Below are 19,360 nucleotides of genomic sequence, written 5' to 3' on the forward strand. Positions count from 1 at the left end.
TAGACTACAATTGTGAAGATTTCCATTTCACATGGATTCTTTTCACTTTATGTAAAAATGATTTGAGACCTCCAAAATATGACTGCTTATATTCTATTGTTGAACTTTTAAACAAAATTTTGTTTTCATTTTTTTGAGATGACAAGGTCAAGACAGAGCGAGAATTGCCTCCATTTATTTATGGACGAGATTTTAAATGCCAAAATTTTCACTACAAAGAGGATCAGTATTTTCATGTTCACGGAGGAATTGAATTTGATATCAGCACCCCTTCAATTGAGAATGCTTTGGAAGATTTTAAGGTTTAAATTATTGTTGTTCCTGAAATTGTTCGTCATTTCACAACTCTTTCATCCTATTCTCCAACCAGAAAGAGTTTCTGTTGGTGCAGGTGCTAGGCAGCTCTCGAGATGATGACCTCCACAGCTCGCTAGTCTCTTCATACATTACATAACATACATGCAGGTCTGTGTAAAGCCCTGTGTTAAATGTCAGAGGCACAACTATCATCCCTGCAGAATTTATAGGCCATATTTGCCCTGGCATAGTTAACCAAGTACAGAAGAAATCCCTGAACACTGACTACATGTTCTTCCATTTTTTTCTCAAGGATTAGGGTTAAAACGGAGATCCTCCAGAGTCTGAGAACAATAGTTCTTCATCTGGAAAGCATAATACATTTCAATTGTCATTGCTTTTCTACCTTCTCCATATTATATTTATTGTAAAAAAAAAATTTCCCTCAAATCCAAATTAGGGATTGTATACATTCAGTTATTATCAGGGTCTCTTGGGATATTTTATTAAAAATTTGTTCTTTACATGTATAAAATTTCATCCAAAATAAGTCTTACAATTGTTTATACTTTTTTTTTAGTAACATAATTTATATTTTAGAATAACTTAGAAAAAATACGGGATTGTGCTGTTAATACATTTGCAGAAGACTCAGGATACAAAGAACATTACTCAATACCAGTCGTGAAATTTAATGGAAAAAGGTAAGGAACTTTTAGTAACTATTCACAGTATCACAACTTGTTGAAAGCAGAAACCAGGAAACTGTCAAAATGCAAAGGCTAACTTCAAACTTCAGGATGGAGATCCCGGAACAATAACAGCCCCCTCGAATGGCTGCAAACTCTCTAAAGTATTAAATGCCATAAACCTTGATACATTTTCCCTGGTGGTTCAGTGGTAAAGAATCCACCTGCCAGTGCAGGAGATTAGCGTTCGCTCCATGGACGGGGAAGATCCCCTGGAGAAGGAAACAGCAACCTACCCCAGTATTCTTGCCTGGGAAATCCCCTGGACAGAGGAGCCTACAGTCCTCCGTAGCCTCATGGCTACAGTCCATGGGATCACAAAAACGTTGACATGACTTAGCGTCTAAATGACAATAACACCTTGATACATTCTGTGTAATAATCCTTAGACATGGTAATTCGTTCTTATAATGAACACAGTGGTTAAATGGGGATGGAGGTGTTTTTGTCATAGAAAATTGTAACTGTTACAGAAAAAGTTTTGCCAGCATTCCAAGTCAGAAAAACTTAAAATTTTTTCTTTATTTTTTTTTTTAACAGCTACTATGTGATCAGTTTTGAGCTTGAAATTTTCTACCAGCAACTGTATAAGACACAGTGGTGGGGAGCCATAAATGAAATCGTGAACAATTTGAGGCTAAAAAGACTTCCACTGACAGATGCTCAATTACATGAACAATTTAAGAAAAAATTTGGTGTCAAGAAAGCTATGAAATGCAAGGTATTTCAGTGATTACCACATAATTTCGTATAGGAAATTATAAATAAGTGGTATCTCAAATTTTTATCATAGGGATAAATAATGGGTTAAATGAAGTCTTTAATATACAATTAAGATTCTACATTTTAGTAGCTGAAAATTCTAAGTTCTACATTTCTGGCCAAGTTACAAAATAAACTGTTTATGAATGGAATTGTGATTAATCTTAATAATGGCTGATATTTATGGAGTGCTTATTTTGTATGCTAGGCACTGCTACAAATTCTTTCAACAAACTCTTTCTAGACACTAGTATTACGTGTTATCAATCCTATTTTACAAATGAGAAATTTGACATGCAGTGAGTTGAGGGTCTTTCCCAAATCACACAGCTCGTAAATTGCAGAGTCAGGCTTCAGTTGTGGGGACTAAATCTAAGGAACAACCCTAGCATCCTAAATCACATCTCTGCTTCAATATGCCTTGACTTACAACTTTTGAAACTGATAAATTAAGTGGTGAGCTCACCAGTTTCAAAGGGCACATTGGCATTTATTTACTGTTTATTTGTTTTAATGTCCATAAATGTTAAGTAGTGATAAACTTAGTTTAATTTAAAAATATTGAGTAGTCAGAACATCTAAAAATGGAACATTTTCACCTCTCCACTTTGAGACACAAAGCAAAGAAGACTACTCTTATAGCTATATTTCAAGTCTCTAGACTTCTAAGTTAGACTGCACTTGAGTTAGAGATGGAATTTGATGTCCATTTGCTTTTTAAATATTTCAGAAGGGTATTTGTCTATCTTGCTTGAATTGTTTCCTGAGAAGAAAGTTCTACAACTTCTCCTTTCAAAAAAGGAAAGAAAAAAATTTTTTTTTAAACTTAAATATATTTTTAAAGTTCTCAGAGTTTATAGCCCTAACAACTTCATTGCCCAGTGAGACACTTTACACATGGGTCTTGTGAAAATTCTACTGTAATCGAACACCAATCACGTGATTACATTAATATAGTTAATTATCCTTTTTGTCCTTTCACTAAATTCCAGATTCATTTTGAAAACACTAATTCTGACCTTCCACATAATTTTAGAGTATCCCATTTGGTATGAAGTCTGCTGTTGAAAGAGGATTATACGCTGTTTTCCATACATTTAGCCGTAAAACCTCAAGCTCGACAATCAATATTTCAGACGAAGCAGGTTATGCTATTTTCCATCACGCTGCTCTGCACAACAGAGTTCCAATCATCTGTCAGCTGTGCAATGCCAACTTCAACGTCAATCAGAGACGCTTCATTATACTTAACCAAGGTGCCATAACGTTTTCATCTCTTGAAACGTTTTTCTTTTACTTCAGCATTACAAATGCATGTTGATTTTAACACAAGGTTAAAATGGAGTATTGGAGACTGGAGCACAGTTGTTTTGGTTGTATTTATCTCAGAGCGTCTCCTTTTAGTTTTCTAAGTATCGCCTGTTGCTCTCTTACATAGTATTATTCATTTGTTTATTGTGTTTCCTTCACTGAATATAAGCTCCATGAGGGCAAGGATCAGGGTTACTGTTTGCCATGGTTCCCTAGGGCCCACAAGAAAACCTGGCATTGGTGGGTGCTTGAGAAATGCTTGTTGAATGGATGGCATGATGGTGACCTCAGGGTGGTATCTGAGAATCACTGGCATAATTAATATACAGTGACGTCCTGTAGAAAGTCTGAGAAAAGGGAGGTAATTAGAGATCCCGACAGAACACCCTGTTCTTATCCCACGTTCTTAACCAGGTAATAGTTTCTTCATACTACCTAATGTAATAACAAAACATTCCTCTGTAATTATAATTTTAGGATTAATGACCCTTTTAAGGCTAACCTGGTTTAAACTTTAAAAAGCAAAATTTCCTGATTATTAGAATTACATACATATTTATATGTTCATTGGAATAAATTTAATCAGTATAAAAATAATAAAATTGAAAATGAAAGTAGAAGCCCTCCATAACTGAACAGGGGAACTGATGCAACAATATTGGTAATAAGAAATGGTGATTTTATATTTTAACATGTTGTCTTAAGAAGCAGTGTTAAATTTTCACACCAAAACAAAATGTGCTGCTTTAATCCTATTGACTGTTGAACAATTTCGTACTCTGTCAGTATAATTGAAATGCTTTGGCACTAAGATGCTTCTATTACTTAATTAAAATATTCAGCAGACAATGAACTTAGTCAAAATAAAGCAAAATTCAGTCAAAATGTAGTAGATGGCCTGTTATTTGAAGATGTGTTTTAAGAGTTTTTGATGTTAAAAAAAAAGCGCTTTCATAATTAAAGTTTCTGTGTCATATCGTGACTACATCGATTCCATTTGCTGAGAACTGAGTAGAGATTGAGGTATGGAAAATACCTAACTACTGGCAATGTCTGTGTATTATGACTGCACCAACACAAAGCTGCCGCCTGTGAAGTTTGGCAAGCCATGTGGGAGGCAGCGGCGCATACCCACACCTAGATGGCTCTGCCAGAAGTTACTCTCAGTCCTGTTTGATGTAACCCTGTCACCTGCATCTCAACATAGTCATTTTGTTCACCTCCATATGAGTCAATCTTGACTAATTTGGGAAACTGTTATGTATTAATAATCATACTTCTATGTGTATTCCTTTTTAAAACAGAGTCATCAAAAGTAGACATGAAAAAAGAAAGAAATGGTAAGACTTAAGTAAAATATTTCACATTTTTTAAAGTTCACTGCATATATTAAAACTTATAGAGTATAATCTTCAAATTCTGTCATGTGAGGATAACACAAAATGATCTTGCTATACAATTTGAAGTGTATATTTTTTCTACCTGTGATTATTCATTCATATTTTTCCAGTTTGGACAGTAGATCCTTTTTTAACCATGGTATTTGCAAATTATCTCTACTTATTTTTATAAAATCAGGGCCTAAAATGGGTTTTATGCCCCCCAGAATGAGCAGTTAAGAGTATTTAGATATGCTGCCACCTAGCGACAGGCACATGCTGGGCAGTCTGAGAATGCATCATTCTTGCTGAGGTGAGAGACTTTAACCTAAGTGTTGCATATGCAGAAATCAGAAAAAGTTTTAAAGGATACACCCTATATGTATATAAGACTATACCTTCATACTCTAAATAAGATAATTCAAAGAGGATTTATTTTTAAAGAAATCATTTGCAAAGACCTGAATTTTGTAAGGGGAAGAGTGATAGTCATTCAGTTGTGTCTGACTCTTTGCAAATCTATGGACTGTAGCTCACCAGGCTCCTCTGTCCATTGGCTTCTCCAGGCAAGAATATTTGAGTGGGTTGCCATTTCCTTCTCTGGGGGATCTTCCCGACCCAGGGATCAAGCCTGGGTCTCCTGCATTGCAGGCAGATTTCTTCTCATCTGAGCCGCCAGGGAAGCCTAGTGGAAAGGCAATAGTTATGCAAACCAGCCTCTAGCCATTGCCGGAAGAACAGCTAACCAGAGGTGACCAGGGAGGTTAGGTATCCTGACCTCACCTTTCCCTCCTCCAGTCTCCTGCCAGGGCTCCCCACGGGCAGTTACAGACAAGAAGACAAAGGGCAGGGGCTGCAAAATCTGCAGAGGCCTGCAAAGTCTGAACAGAGCAAGAAGGATGGTAGAGGGAGGTGAGTGGCCTGGAGGGGAAAAAGGAAGCTTATCTACTGGCCCATCTAATTTACAGCTGAGTAAGGCTTCCCTGGTGGCTCAGATGGTAAAGAATCTGCCTGCAATGCACAAGACCTGGGTTTGATCCCTGGGTCAGGAAAATTTCCTGGAGAAGGCAATGGCTATTGACTCGAGTATTCTTGCCTGGAGAATCCCATGGGCAGAGGTGCCTGGTGGGTTACAATCCATGGGGCCACAAAGAATAGGACACAGATGAGCAACAAACACTTTCAGCAATGGTATACTTCTTGCATTCTTGCTCTATTTGTTTCTTTTTCTTTTCTAAATATTACTTATGGCTACCTTGTATAATATTTATTTGTTTACTCTGACTCCCTGAATTGAATATAAGGTCTATAAAGGGCAAGGATTTGGTTTACTTTGCCATGGAATCCTAGAAGAAAGCCCGGCATAGTAGGTAGTCAGGAATGGTTATTGAGTGGACACATGATGGATGAAGGCAGGGAAGTATTTCAAAATCACTGACATTATTAGTACAGAGTAACGAACTATAGAAGTTCAGGAAAGAGAGAGAGAGAGAGAGAGAAAGGTCCCAAGAACGCATCTGTTCTTTAGACCAGAGTACTTTCTGTATCTGAGAATTTCTTCAGACTATATAAATCCCTCCAGAATGTCCCTGATTCGAGCATGACTAGGACAGTGTTTCTCAGCTCAGCCCTCCTGACATGGTGGGCTTGACAGTTCTGTGATGTGAGGGCTGTCCTGTGCACTGTGAAATGTCTAATAGCATCCCTGGCCTCTACCCACTAAATGCCACTAGTGACCCGCACTCCAGTTGTGACAACAAAAATACCATGAGACATTGCTTATGTCAAAGGGAGGCACTATTATGGGGTAAAACTTTCAAGTGTGTAGGAATCACATGTATCTTGTTAAATGAAAACTGATTCAGAGGGCTTGAGTAAGAGCCAAGATCCCGAAGTCCTATTAAACATACTTTAAAAGGAGTAAGAGGGGGATTTAAGGCTGTTATTCCTGCCCCTAGGTTGTGCTGAAATATTTTTTGGAAAAGGATAGAGAGGAGAAGGAGAAGATCCTGTGGAGGCTTCTGCTCCAGTAAGCTGTGGTTCTCTATAATCTTCCGACCTACGTCTCTTAGTTTTAGGAGCAGCATTTCTGCCCTGTGACCTCACTTCGCTAATGGATCTGAGAAGAGCTGTTCATTTTTCAGCTTGTTCAAGTTTCTCCTTGCTGTTAGGATGGATTGGGGAATTTTAAGCTCCTTACATGCTAGACCAGAAACTAGAAGACTAAGCAGTTAATTTTAAATGATTAGATTTGGCTCAGATGTTAGGTATTATTAAAGGCTATGATATAGAACTTAGACTGCTAAGACAGGAAGGAAGCCATTGAAATTTTCTGAGTGGGAAGAAAAACAGTGCTTCACCGAGGAAATACCATTTTGGCTGAGGAATAAATAAGATTTAGGTAGACCCCAATCACAGAAGTTTTGTTTGGGAGAAGGAAGCTTTCAGACAGCAGAAATAGCCCAGAGTGATCAGATAATTCATCATCCAAAGCAAGGAGTTTGAAAATGAATGGGCACTATTAATTATTATGCTGGGCAATAGGCACAGACCAGTACTTTGCTGGGAGCCTGGAATGTGTGGTCAGTCACTGTGTTTGAGGAGCTACAAGAATGAAGAGAGCAAGGTATGTATGTTGTGCTTCTTTCCATCTATCGTACCTCTCTCTTTCTTCCCTTCTTTTTCTTCTTGGAGGGGAGATGGTTCAGGTTAAGTTGGAGCTCGTGCATCCTTTTTTTGTACTCATGATCAAGTGGCCTCGGGAAGCCACTAAAGAGTTTTAGACAAGAGCTAAAAAGATCAGTACATTTTGATAAGTGTTGGGAAGGGCAAGAGCAAAGTGGGGCTATCGGTTGAGGTTCTAGAGGTACTTAGACTTGGTGATGTGCGTGTGTGCTCAGTCACTCGGTCGTGTCCAAGTCTTTACAACTTCTCGGACTGTAGCCCACCAAGCTCCTCTGTCCATGGCATTATCCCAGCAAGAATACCGGAGCAGGTTGCCATTTCTAACTTTAGCAAATCTTCCCAATCCGGGGATTGAACTCGCGTCTCCTGCATTGGCAGGCCGACGCCGAGCCTCTTCAGAATCCCCAGACTTAGTAATGAGAGCTGGTTATGAAGCTGAAATGAGCGGACTCGTCCAGGTCTCTGGTTTATAGAACTGGCTGGAAGACAACATCCTTCATGAATTAGGGAGCAATGAAAGAGGATCAAGTCTGGAGGAAAAGATGGGAGTTCAGTATTGAATAGGATACGTTTGAAGGGGTTGTGGAGATGCCTAGTGAGATAACAGATCTGGAGCTTGGAGAATAAATCAGACCTAGAGGCATAATCCTAGGAGTCATCAACTTATAGGTTGTAAATGAAGCCATTGAGGAGATAAAAGTCTTAAGGCTCATCTCGACATCAGGACAATGAAAAGGTCCCAAAAGAGACTGCACAATAAGTAGCCAGAGAGATTGGAGAGAAATAAGAGGGTCTCATATCTCAAAAGCCAGGGGAAGAAACCATTTTAAAACTGAAGTGTTCAACTTACTGTTGAGAAAATAAGAATTGAAAAATACCCACTGGGATTTAGTGACATAGAGATCTTTTATGAGCATATATATATATTTAATTTTAAAGAACTTTATCATACTACAAAGCATTTTAATAAAATGGAGAATAATTTAAACAAGAAATAGTTTATAACACTGATAAGACTATTTTATATATTGACTTAAATTTTCAAATACTTAATATTTTGAGTGTTATATTTATTCTTCATACTTATAAAGAAGTATTTATTTTTAATGGTCAGGTATCCCGAGTTAAAGAAATACAGAGTTGCCTAAATCCTTTTAGTGATCTTCTTAGAGCTTTTATATCGCACAGAACTAAGCTTTGTGGTTGGACAAGGTTAATAAAAAGGCATGTTTTTTAGGAATGTTAGGTCTTTGAGCACTGAAGTAACTGTCTATCCATTCTAGGTCCAACGCCTCTACACCTGGCAGCACAGACTTGCTCCTTAGAAACAACCATCTGTCTCCTCTGTTTCAAAGCTGATTATACACTTTCTGAAAAAAGAGGCTGGATGCCAATTCACTTTGCTGCTTTCTATGACAATATCTGCATCATAACTGTTCTCTGCAGGAAGGATCCTAGTTTACTAGAAGCTGAGGCAACAGCTGAGTAAGTTACTAATCTTTTGTAAAAATACAAATTTCTGCTTTCGTGTCTTGCCCCAAACACTGACCCTAAAAGGAATGGTTGTTAGGACTGATTTCAAAGGCTATGTCGGGCTTACTCTGCTGCCTTTTCTGGTCACGATCTTCTTCTACCATTTATCTTTAAAATTTATAAAGAGCGAACTTCTATTAACCTCTACAAGTTTTCTGGAAGAATAAGGAAGGAGTAAGTCCTAGGAAGTTTTTCCTAACCTTTTCCCAAAGGGTGGTTCTACAGATTAGTTTATCAAGTTAACTACTTAGTGTCTTAGAAGAAACACGAAACAAGGGAAGGAGGAAGTTGTTCTAAATTGAGCCTTATACAACCAGGAGGCCGCTCCAGACCAAGATGGACAGACCATGGACAACAGGAGAAATATCTAGTGGTATCCAAGACAGAAAGACAATACAAATAGGGAGAACAACTTTGCGATAGGGAAACATCCCACCCAATGTTCTGTTCTACAATTTAGCTAACTCGCAACCTTTGGGGTGAAGGTAAACTTCTCCTGAGGGTATTTTCTTGGCCAGTAATCTAGCTACCAAGTTACTGTTTTGATTTAGGCAGAGTTTCAGACATCTCTGAATCTTTAAACAACTTGTCCATTATTATTCATTGTAGAAATAAATCCTCCCTAGGTTGGGGCAGAGATGTGTGTGGAGAAAGCTTTCTGGAAACCAGGATCTCTGGCTAATAGATTCTCTGGCAAATAGGCTCTGGAAAGAGCCAAGAGAAGTGGAGATCTGAGTGCAGTTCTTAGTTCTGTCGTGTTTTGACAGTGTGTCTTTGACCGCAAGTGGGGTAAAAGACTGGAAGCACTAAAAACGTCCAACAGTTGAAAATGAGAAGTTGAAGTAAGAAGCTATCTGCGAACATAAGGAAGAAGCAAAGGATTTATAGAGAGGACAGTTACCAAGGTTGAGATCTATGTGGACCTCCTGAGAAGTGTGGCCATGTGTGATATGGAGACAGATTAGGAGGGTGTGATGGGGACCTGCGAGATCAGGACACAGGTGGTGGCTAGCATGGGTGCTGAAGTCACTGATCACAGAAAGGAGGCATGTTGGTGAGGCAGCCAATGCAAGAGCTAGAATGGTGGAAGGGACCCACTGGCAGGAGGGCAGTGGCCGTGCGGACCTGGAAAGGGTAGTGTAATCTGATAACCTATTTTTTAAGTGAGGGAAATCAGAGCGAGGGTGTTAGAAGTATTATAGAAGTAACCTTTATTCCTACCACTGAGTAGGAGAAAGAAAGGAACAGAAAGAGAACATTCTTGTTCAAATAGAAAAGGGAGAAAATGAAGAGATGTTTACTCATAAAGGACAAGTTTTCCCTGGGCCCAGGAAAAAGAGGATAGAGGAGAGGCCTGGGCCAGCTGGGTATTGGTGAGTTCAAGGACAGGCAGCAAAAGAAAGGGGTTCAGAAGGCACGGGTGTAAGGACTAGAAAGTTAATATTTGAGGTCATATAATATGGTGAAAGGAGAAGGCAATGGCACCCCACTCCAGTACTCTTACTTGGAAAATCCCATGGATGGAGGAGCCTGGTAGGCTCCATGGGGTCGCTAAGGGTTGGACATGACTGAGCGACTTCACTTTCACTTTTCACTTTCATGCATTGGAGAAGGAAATGGCAACCCACTCCAGTGTTCTTGCCTGGAGAATCCCAGGGACGGGGGAGCCTGGTGGGCTGCCGTCTATGGGGTCGCACAGAGTCGGACACGACTGAAGTGACTTAGCAGCAAGATGGTGAAAAAAGGAAAGGAGACAATGTATGAAGGCTGTGTTAATAAGCTGACTGTTGATACTCTCATTCTTTTATGGACAATAAAGTGATCCAGTTTGCTTAAGGTCGCATTGTTACTCAATAGATCTGTTAGTAAAGTTACAGTCGAGGTTGCCTTGACAAAGAGACCCCAAGTATCTGTGTTTTAAAAAAGGATAATGTAGTTCTGTTTCGTGAAGTCTAGGCTGATGGTCGAATGCTGGAGTAACGGGTTGGCAGTATGAGAAACCCAGAGGTCCTGCTGTTGCGTCTTCATGTGTGGTTCCCCTATTCTGGTACAGAATGACCACTTCTGCTTTCATTATTATGCCTACATTCTAGCCTTGAGAGAAAGAGAGAGCAAAAGTAATGGCACATTCCGTTTCTCTTTAAGGAATCACCAGGTAACTTCTACTAACACCACACAGGCCAAACTCAGTTGTGTGGCCATACCTCTTCACATGGGAAGTGAGGAAATGTGGCATTGGGCTGGCCTGTTTTGTGCCCAACCAAAAGACCTTCACTGTCCAAAAAGCAGATCCTGAGTTTTTGACAAAAAGTGTTGGTTTCTGCCACACTGAGGACGCTGGCATTTGAGAAATGGACATGAGTTCTAAAGAGATTGGTTGACACACTGTCTGAGCCTCAGTTTCATCATTTGTAAAATGGGCTGATCATACTTGCCTTGCTTTTTCACCTTCATTCATAAACTTGTTGTGAGGAATCAATGAGATGGCATATTCTAAGAACTCTGTACAGATTATATCAACTTCTGAACAGATTACAAGGCATGATAATTAAGTTGAGAGGGAGGGTGGGGACAGCTAAGGTCAGGGAGGCAAATCTATTTACCTATGGTATCTACAGAATACTGTGTAAGGAAGAGAAGGTGATGTAGCCATCAGAGTTCCTCCAACAGCTGTTTGGATAGCTTTACAAAACGTGATTTTGACACTATGTGTGTGCTCAGTTATTACCAGGTTTTCCTCCATTTTTAGCAATCAGTGTACTCCACTGCTTCTTGCTGCCACATCGGGAGCCCTGGACTCTATTCAATACCTGCTTTCTCTTGGTGCTAACTGGAGAAAAACAGATATTAAAGGAAATAACATCATTCATTTATCAGTGCTAACCTTTCACACAGAGGTGCTCAAGCATATAATAGCGTTAAATATCCCGGAACTCCCAGTTTGGAAAACATTGGTAGGTGAGTATGGAGCACACACTTTCTTTATAAATAACTGTTCTTATCATTATTCAGTTTAATTATTGATACTCATTCTGGAATAGAAGAAATAAAGCATGCATCATATTTTGAGTTAAAACCAAAAATACAACAAAACTGAACTATTTTTGTATGTGAAAAATTAGTTTTATTTCTGAATTAAAATAAAAGAATAATAACCCAGATGATAATTTGTACAATTATATTTATTTTTACTTTTCCAACTTTCTCCAAAAGCAACTGTCCTCTGTTCCATCAAAAAAAAAAAAAAAAAAGAAGAAGAAATAGGAAATTAAAGTTTGAGTGGAAAATACAAGATTCATTCCTCACCTTCTAATTTTAGAAACAGTTTCAGCAACATCTTTCCTTATATTTTGATAATGTTGTATGAAAAAATTCTATTTGAGTTTCCCCCCCACTCAATTTTTATTCGATCTAGCCAGAAATATGATAAAGGTAAGAATTACTGGCCAACTGAATGTACACATCTAATTTTACTCCCTCCTAAGTCCCAACTAAAATTACATGGCAATTAAATAGCAGCAAACAAGCACTGAAGAGAAAACCAGAAGAAGCAATAAAATGTTGAAAGCAGACAGGCAAATCCTAGGACTTAGCAGACCAGAGAAACCCATTCCAAGCTAACTGTGGGAAAGCTGAGCACATCTCAGATTCGCACCAAGATCCCCACTAGGCTGGCTGGAGAGCTTTCTGCAGAGGCTAACCAGGAAAGACCTACAGATCTAAAGAGGGAATTCTCTCCGACTAACTGGAAACTGGGAATCTGAACCAAGAGAAAAGCAAAGCGAATTTCAAAGATGATAGCAAAGGGAAGTCCCAGAATGGAAAGAGTGTACCCAGACCGGCAGGAAAATGTGGGAGGAAGGACCAACAGGTACAGAGCAAACTAAGCAGATGAAATAAAATAAGGAAATTATCACCTCTAGGTGATACACAGATATATATTTATACACATACTATCTATAGATATAGATAGAGAAATAAATGTGTATATATACTATATCAGCCCAAGAGATACTGGACAGGGTTTTCAATGTTTATTTGTGTGGATATATGTCACTGTATATCTTTTTCTTCTCTGATTGCTGAGGCTAAGACTTCTAAAACTGTGTTGAATAGTAGTGGTGAGAGTGGGCACACTTGTCTTGTTTCTGACTTTAGAGAAAATGCTTTCAATTTTTCACCATTGAGGATAATGTTTGCTGTGACATTGTATATATGATACATATCTATCTATCTATAGATAGATGTACATGTCTATAGATATGTATATATAATATATATCTATCTAAATCTACATCTGGGCTTCCCTGGTGGCTCAGCTGGTTAAGAATCTGCCTGCAGTGTGGGAGACCTGGGTTCAATCCCTGGGTTGGGAAGATCCCCTGGAAAAGGGAACAGCTACCCACTCTAGTATTCTGGCCTGGAGAATTCCACAGACAGTAGAGTCCATGGGGTTGCAAAGAGTTGGACATGACTAAATGACTTTCACTTACTTTCAAATATATATCTGTATATGTATATCAGATATATAGATATGCATATACATACTATCCATAGATATGTATATAGATATTATGTATATTTATATATAAATAGTATAAATATACCCATATCTATAGATAGTATGTATATATATATATATATGAGAAACTAAGAAGAGTATCTTGTTACTTTTGATAAAGGCTAACACATTTGAAATACAGTGGTAAGTTGTATCATAGAAAAGCAAGAAAATTCCAGAAAAATATCTGCTTCTGCTTCATTGACTATGCTAAAGCATTTGACTGTGTGGATCACAAAAAACTATGCAAGATCTTTAAAGAGATGGCAATACCAGACCACCTTACCTGCCTCCTGAGAAATCTGTATGCAGGTCAAGAAGCAACAGTTAGAACCAGACAGGAAACAACGGACTGGTTCCAAATTGGGAAAGGAGTACGTCAAGGCTGTATATTGTCACCCTGCTTATTTAACTTATATGCAGAGTACATCATGTGAAATGCTGGGCTGGATGAAGCACAAGCTGGAATCAAGATTGCCAAGAGAAATATCAATAACCTCAGAAATGCAGATGACACCACCCTTAAGGCAGAAAGTGAAGAGGAACTAGAGAGCCTCTTGGTGAAAGTGATAGAGGAGAGTGAAAAAGCTGACTTAAAGCTCAACATTCAAAAAATGAAGATCATGGCATCTGGTCCCATCATGGCAAATAGATGGAAACAATGGAAACAGTGACAGACTATTTTCTTGGGCTCCAAAATCACTGCATATGGTGACTGCAGCCATTAAATGAAAAGATGTTTGTTCTTTGGAAGAAAGCTATGACAAACCTAGACAGCATATTAAAAAGCAGAGACATTACTTTGCCAACAAAGATCCGTCTAGTCAAAGCTATGGTTTTTTCAGTACTCTTATGGATGTGAGAGTTGAACCATAGAGAAAGCTGAGTGCTGAAGAATTGATGCTTTTGAACTGTGGTATTGGAGAAGACTCCCTAGAGTCCCTTGAACAGCAAGGAGATCAAACCAGTTGATCCTAAAGGAAATCAGTCCTGAATATTCATTGGAAGGACCGATGCTGAAGCTGAAGCTCCAGTATTTTGGCCACCTGATTAGAAGAACTGACTCACTGAAAAAAGACTCTGATGATGGGAAGGATTGAAGGCAGTAAGAGAAGGGGAAGACAGAGGATGAGATGGTTGGATGGCATCACTGACTCGATGGACAGGAGTTTGAGCAAGCTCTGGGAGTTGGTGCTGGATAGGTAAGCCTGGTGTGCTGCAGTTCATGGGGTCGCAAAAAGTCAGACATGACTGAGTGAATGAACTGAAGACATTCTGGCCCCTAACAGTAATAGCCTAGTGGTACAAAAAAATTCTTGACAACCATTCCTTCTACAGCCATTGTTGGGAAGTCCTGATAATGATGTGAACACAACAATAGCCATGAACGTCTAGCCACTGCTTCATTGCTTCATGCTCTATAATCACTCTCTCTCACCACACTGGCCATTTCCACTGTCAGTAAAAGAAGAATTAGCATTTACTAGAACTTTCCAGGATTAGCTCTTGGAGTGGAACCTGAATTTTAAAAGAGAATACCATGGAGTCAACTACGTAGGTAGGAGCTGGAACTAGATTTGTTATTATGAGGGCTGGGTAAAAAGAGATGAATGAAGATATTTTTATGAGGCTTTGTTTGCACCAGATAAATTGTTTAGAATCATGTATATTTGTATTATTTTTTATCTGGAGTATAAGTTCATTCAAGGTTTTTTTTAAGTGTCTTCTTCATACTCAGACAATGTATAAAGCTTCATATATGATTTAATGCTGGGAAAGACTGAAGGCAAATGGAGAAGGGGGCGACAGGATGAGATGGTTAGATAGCATCACTGATTCAATGGACATGAATTTGAGCAAACTCAGGGAGATTGTGGACAGAGGAGCCTGGCATGCTACAGTCACAAAGAGTAAGACACAACTTAGCAACTGAACAAAAACAACAGATTTTTATTGACAGTAATGTAGTTTACTTTGCTATGCTTGAAAACCTGTACTCAAATTTTATTCAAAAACTGATTTCAGGCATAAGAGCTATATTATTTTCCAGATGATTTTTGAACCATGTGACTAGCCAATCTAAGTCATTCAGGACAAAGATAAAGAATTTTAGGATATTTTATATAGATTAAGATGATTATATAGATTATAAACTTTCAAGATCACGGGTGTTCAGTGCACCTCTGTGCACCTCACATGCACAGAGGGAAATTTAAAGAATGCAGTTGGTGGTGATGTTGGTGATCTCAACTCATGGCTTCAGTTGGTCTATACAGACACAGAATCAATCGTTCTCTTACCTCTTGTGAAATTACAATGTGTATTTTTCTGTTGAATACTTATTAGAAATGTTGCAGTGCGAAAGCTATAAACGAAGGATGATGGCTGTCATGTCTTTAGAAGTAATCTGCTTAGCAAATGATGAATACTGGAAATGTATTTTGGATGCAGGTGATGTAAAATCTATTAACTATCTTTTACTTATGCTATTTAATGTAGAGATATGTTCACTAACTCTAAAATGTATTTTTAATTGTGAAGAAAACTTTTTAGTTGATCTTAAGTTTCTATTTCTGTTTTTTCTAAGATAATTCCCTTTACCTGTAAACCTTGAATTTTATATTTCAAGTGAAAGTGGCATAGGATTAAAAACTATATAAAGCTCATTTCTCTAAAATTTTGAAGCTTAAAAGTTAAATTAAATTAATTCACCATACTACCCTTATGTTTACTTTCAGTTAAAAATTATCCCTTTTCTCTATTTGTACACTTTATTTATACAAATAGCAGTTACAGTATCAGGCCTGGGTCTGTAACTAGCTTTGCATTTAGAACTTAGACTGATTGCTTACTTTTCTGTATGCTTAATTTCCTCATTAGTAAAATAGTTACTACCTTGTAGGATTGTTTTGAGAACAGCACTACCCATTATAACTTTCCGAAATGATGGAAATATCCTGTCTACACTATCCATTATGGTAGCCATTACTCTAATGTGAATATTGGGCCCAAATGAGATGCTTCAGAAATATCGATTGAGTGAATAAATGAATGAGTGAAAAAGTTATAGGCAGTCCCCTAACATGTTCCTAAAAACAAATACAAAAAGTTTTTGTTCAAAAGAGTGAACCACAGATAAACAGGTCATGATGCAGGTTTCATTTAAGGTAGCTAAACACATACATAAATCCCTAATTATACCCATTATGTTTCCCCTGTGTCAGGCGTGCTTGTTAGTGTTTTTCCTTCACACTGAACCTAAGTAACAAGCATCCAACTGAAGCCGTATTTTCTACGTTCACTGTGCCCAGTGATTTCTATCTTTGAACCAATTGTTTTCATTTTGCACAGCTGCTTATATAAAATATGGGTAAAATATAATAAAGTGCTCAAATAATTGCATATACCACTGCCACGCAAAGTTGATGCGATAACCAAAAGTGAACTCTACCATATGGAAGCCCCAATAATTCATTTTTCAATTATCTTAAGCCGAAGTCCAGTGTTTCAAAGGTGGCTTAGTGTTGCCAATATGAAATGTATGATTGTGTGCTGTGTGAAAATCAAATGTGTAGACAATGAGAACTGCCCATACTATAGACGAGATGGAAAAGTGCATTGGTGTGGTTTCAAATGATAATTTTATAAGTATTTCATCAAATTATTTGCTAATTGTTTATATGGCAATGCCCATAAATATTAAGTTCATCATGATAAAATGACTACAAAGAGTTACAAACCATGCTCTTTCTTGATCTTTTCATTGTAGGCACCATTCCTGCATTAATCAATCTATTAAAAGGCTCCAAAATAAAACTACAGTGCAAAACAGTTGGGCTATTGAGTAATATCTCAACCCACCCAAGCATAGTGCACGCTTTAGTAGAGGCGGGAGCCATTCCAGCTTTGATTAACCTACTGGTTTCTGAGGAACCTGAACTACACTCTCGGTGCGCTGTCATTCTATATGATATTGCTCAACTTGAAAACAAGGATGTTGTTGCCAAACATGTAAGCTCTTTCCATAGAACATCATTTTGACTGAGTGACTCTCTCATATGGAAGCTAGAAAGATGCCCATTTCATTCTGCAGTGGACCTCATAAACTCCCAGGGGAGAATTCCAATCTCAGTGAGGATGCAGAGAGCAAACCAGCCACAATACCATGAGGACCAAAGGGAACAAGAGCAAGAACAAGAGCTCTGTGCCCAGAACAGGCACAGTGACGGGCTGTGTGTCAGCCCTGTCCTGAAGTCCCGCTGTTTGATTTTATTTCATTCCCCCCGGCCCAGTCCTATCCTCCTTGTCTCTTGCTATGTTTTTGGCCTTATTTGTTTTTGTGTGGATTACTGTTTGTCTTTTATATCTCTTCACATCTTTCCTGGGCTTTTCCAACTCATTTCACTGCCCCTTGTCTCAAAAAATCTTCCCTGAGCACTGCTGTCTCTTCTGTGCATCGTTGTTTTATAAAGGTGATCGCCTAATATAATTTTTTCACTGATAATATCAAAATCATTTTCAGTTAAAGTTTTTCATCTACTTTGTGATATATTTTTTCTGATGAGCATTCTTTATCTGTCATAAGTTCTTCCTATTTTTCCTCTTATAATATGTTTGAACAGATCCTGTTCTAGGTCCTTTTTGATCAGTACTCAGCCTGAATGAGATAAGTTCTTTCTAATCTAGCTATTTGCAGGAAATGCATCTGGTCCATGTTCTAGGCTACAAGAATATGACATAGGCTGCAGGGTTGTATGCATGGGACCTTTCAGCTTTGCTTTCCCTTAGCTGACACCGATATAGTACCCATCATGTCGTTTCTATTTCCTCCACAGTGCAAAAATCTGCCTCTTTCTTTTTATCTCACCAGTAAGCCTACTTCTTGTAAACATCCTATCAGTATAATTCTTTATTCATCCTTGCCTTCCTTAACTTCCAACACTATGACTAACTGGTCCAGGGAAGATCCTGCTGCCGTCCTCCACACCCATTCCTTTTGTTCCAGACAGGGAACTGTGTGTGTGTGTGTTTTCCTGTCCCTGAAAGTAGAGCCATTTACTTTAGCAAACTGTGTTCTGCCAGTATTTCCTGTAGCCAGTGGCCATGGGAGATCTCTCTCATCTCTGTTGGTTACTCATAAACATTTATTATCGTTCAGCATTACAGATGTCTCCTAGCTTTATTGAAAATAATGTTACACCTCTGTTTCTTGCCTTAATATTCTTGCATTATTACTGCTAGTAGGGAGAAATGCCATCTTTACTCCACTTGAAATTAGTAAACTATATTTACATTTAAAAAGAATATTTTATGTTACATAAATATAACTGCCAATTACCAGTGCAATGTATACAATGGCAGATATTTCCAAATGGGCATTGTATTCAATTGATATTACTCAGTTGTTTCACTTTTAGATACTTAAATGTTGCAGTGAACTTGCAGCCTCAAATTATTTTGGTATAAAGGAGGCTATTTGAAAATACATTTATAGGAACTCCCCTGGCTGACCAGTGGTTAGGACTCTGTACTTCCAATGTAGGTTTGATCCCTGGTTGGGGAACAAAGATCCTACATGCTGCATGGAATGGCCAAAAATGAGAGAAAATATATTTATAGAATACTCACCTTAAAATTAAAGACATACTCAAAGTTGTGACAACTGTCACTTAATGTACCATATCAGTAAACACATTTGTTTATGGGCATTGTTCTGTCCTAAATAAGCAGATATTTATATCAAGAAAGATTATAGACTTGTGTTTCTAAATAAAGATGGCAGACCTCCTAAATGAATTTGATTATAATTAAATACTATTTTATTTTTAGAATGGAATCCCAGCTCTGATAAATCTCTTAAACTTAGACATAGAAAGCGTGCTAGTAAATGTGATGAACTGTATGCGAGTCTTATGTATGGGAAACAAAAATAACCAAAGAGCAGTGAGAGACCATAAAGGCATCCCATACCTTATTTCATTTCTGAGTTCTGATTCAGGTAAGTCTTTATTTTTATATATTTTAAAGTGACCAGATATATTAAGTGAAGCAAATAAAGGTTTGGACTTGTCATTTATGAATAG

The 19,360-nt window shown here is 38.1% G+C and overlaps 1 protein-coding gene across 1 annotated transcript in view; it reads left to right on the forward strand.

Moving 5' to 3' along the window:
- ANKAR (ankyrin and armadillo repeat containing) overlaps positions 1 to 19,360 on the forward strand; it is a 51,962-nt gene that overhangs the window by 11,396 nt on the left and 21,206 nt on the right. The window contains exons 3-11 of the mRNA XM_040227797.1: positions 139 to 302; positions 898 to 1,001; positions 1,587 to 1,767; positions 2,845 to 3,064; positions 8,467 to 8,668; positions 11,466 to 11,674; positions 15,624 to 15,728; positions 17,047 to 17,288; positions 19,107 to 19,275. Of these exons, the coding sequence (XP_040083731.1) occupies positions 139 to 302; positions 898 to 1,001; positions 1,587 to 1,767; positions 2,845 to 3,064; positions 8,467 to 8,668; positions 11,466 to 11,674; positions 15,624 to 15,728; positions 17,047 to 17,288; positions 19,107 to 19,275 (1,596 nt within the window). The remainder of the gene's footprint in view (positions 1 to 138; positions 303 to 897; positions 1,002 to 1,586; positions 1,768 to 2,844; positions 3,065 to 8,466; positions 8,669 to 11,465; positions 11,675 to 15,623; positions 15,729 to 17,046; positions 17,289 to 19,106; positions 19,276 to 19,360) is intronic.

This window comes from Oryx dammah, unplaced genomic scaffold, assembly GCF_014754425.2.
Source record: "Oryx dammah isolate SB20612 unplaced genomic scaffold, SCBI_Odam_1.1 HiC_scaffold_27, whole genome shotgun sequence".
Lineage (NCBI taxonomy): Eukaryota > Metazoa > Chordata > Mammalia > Artiodactyla > Bovidae > Oryx > Oryx dammah.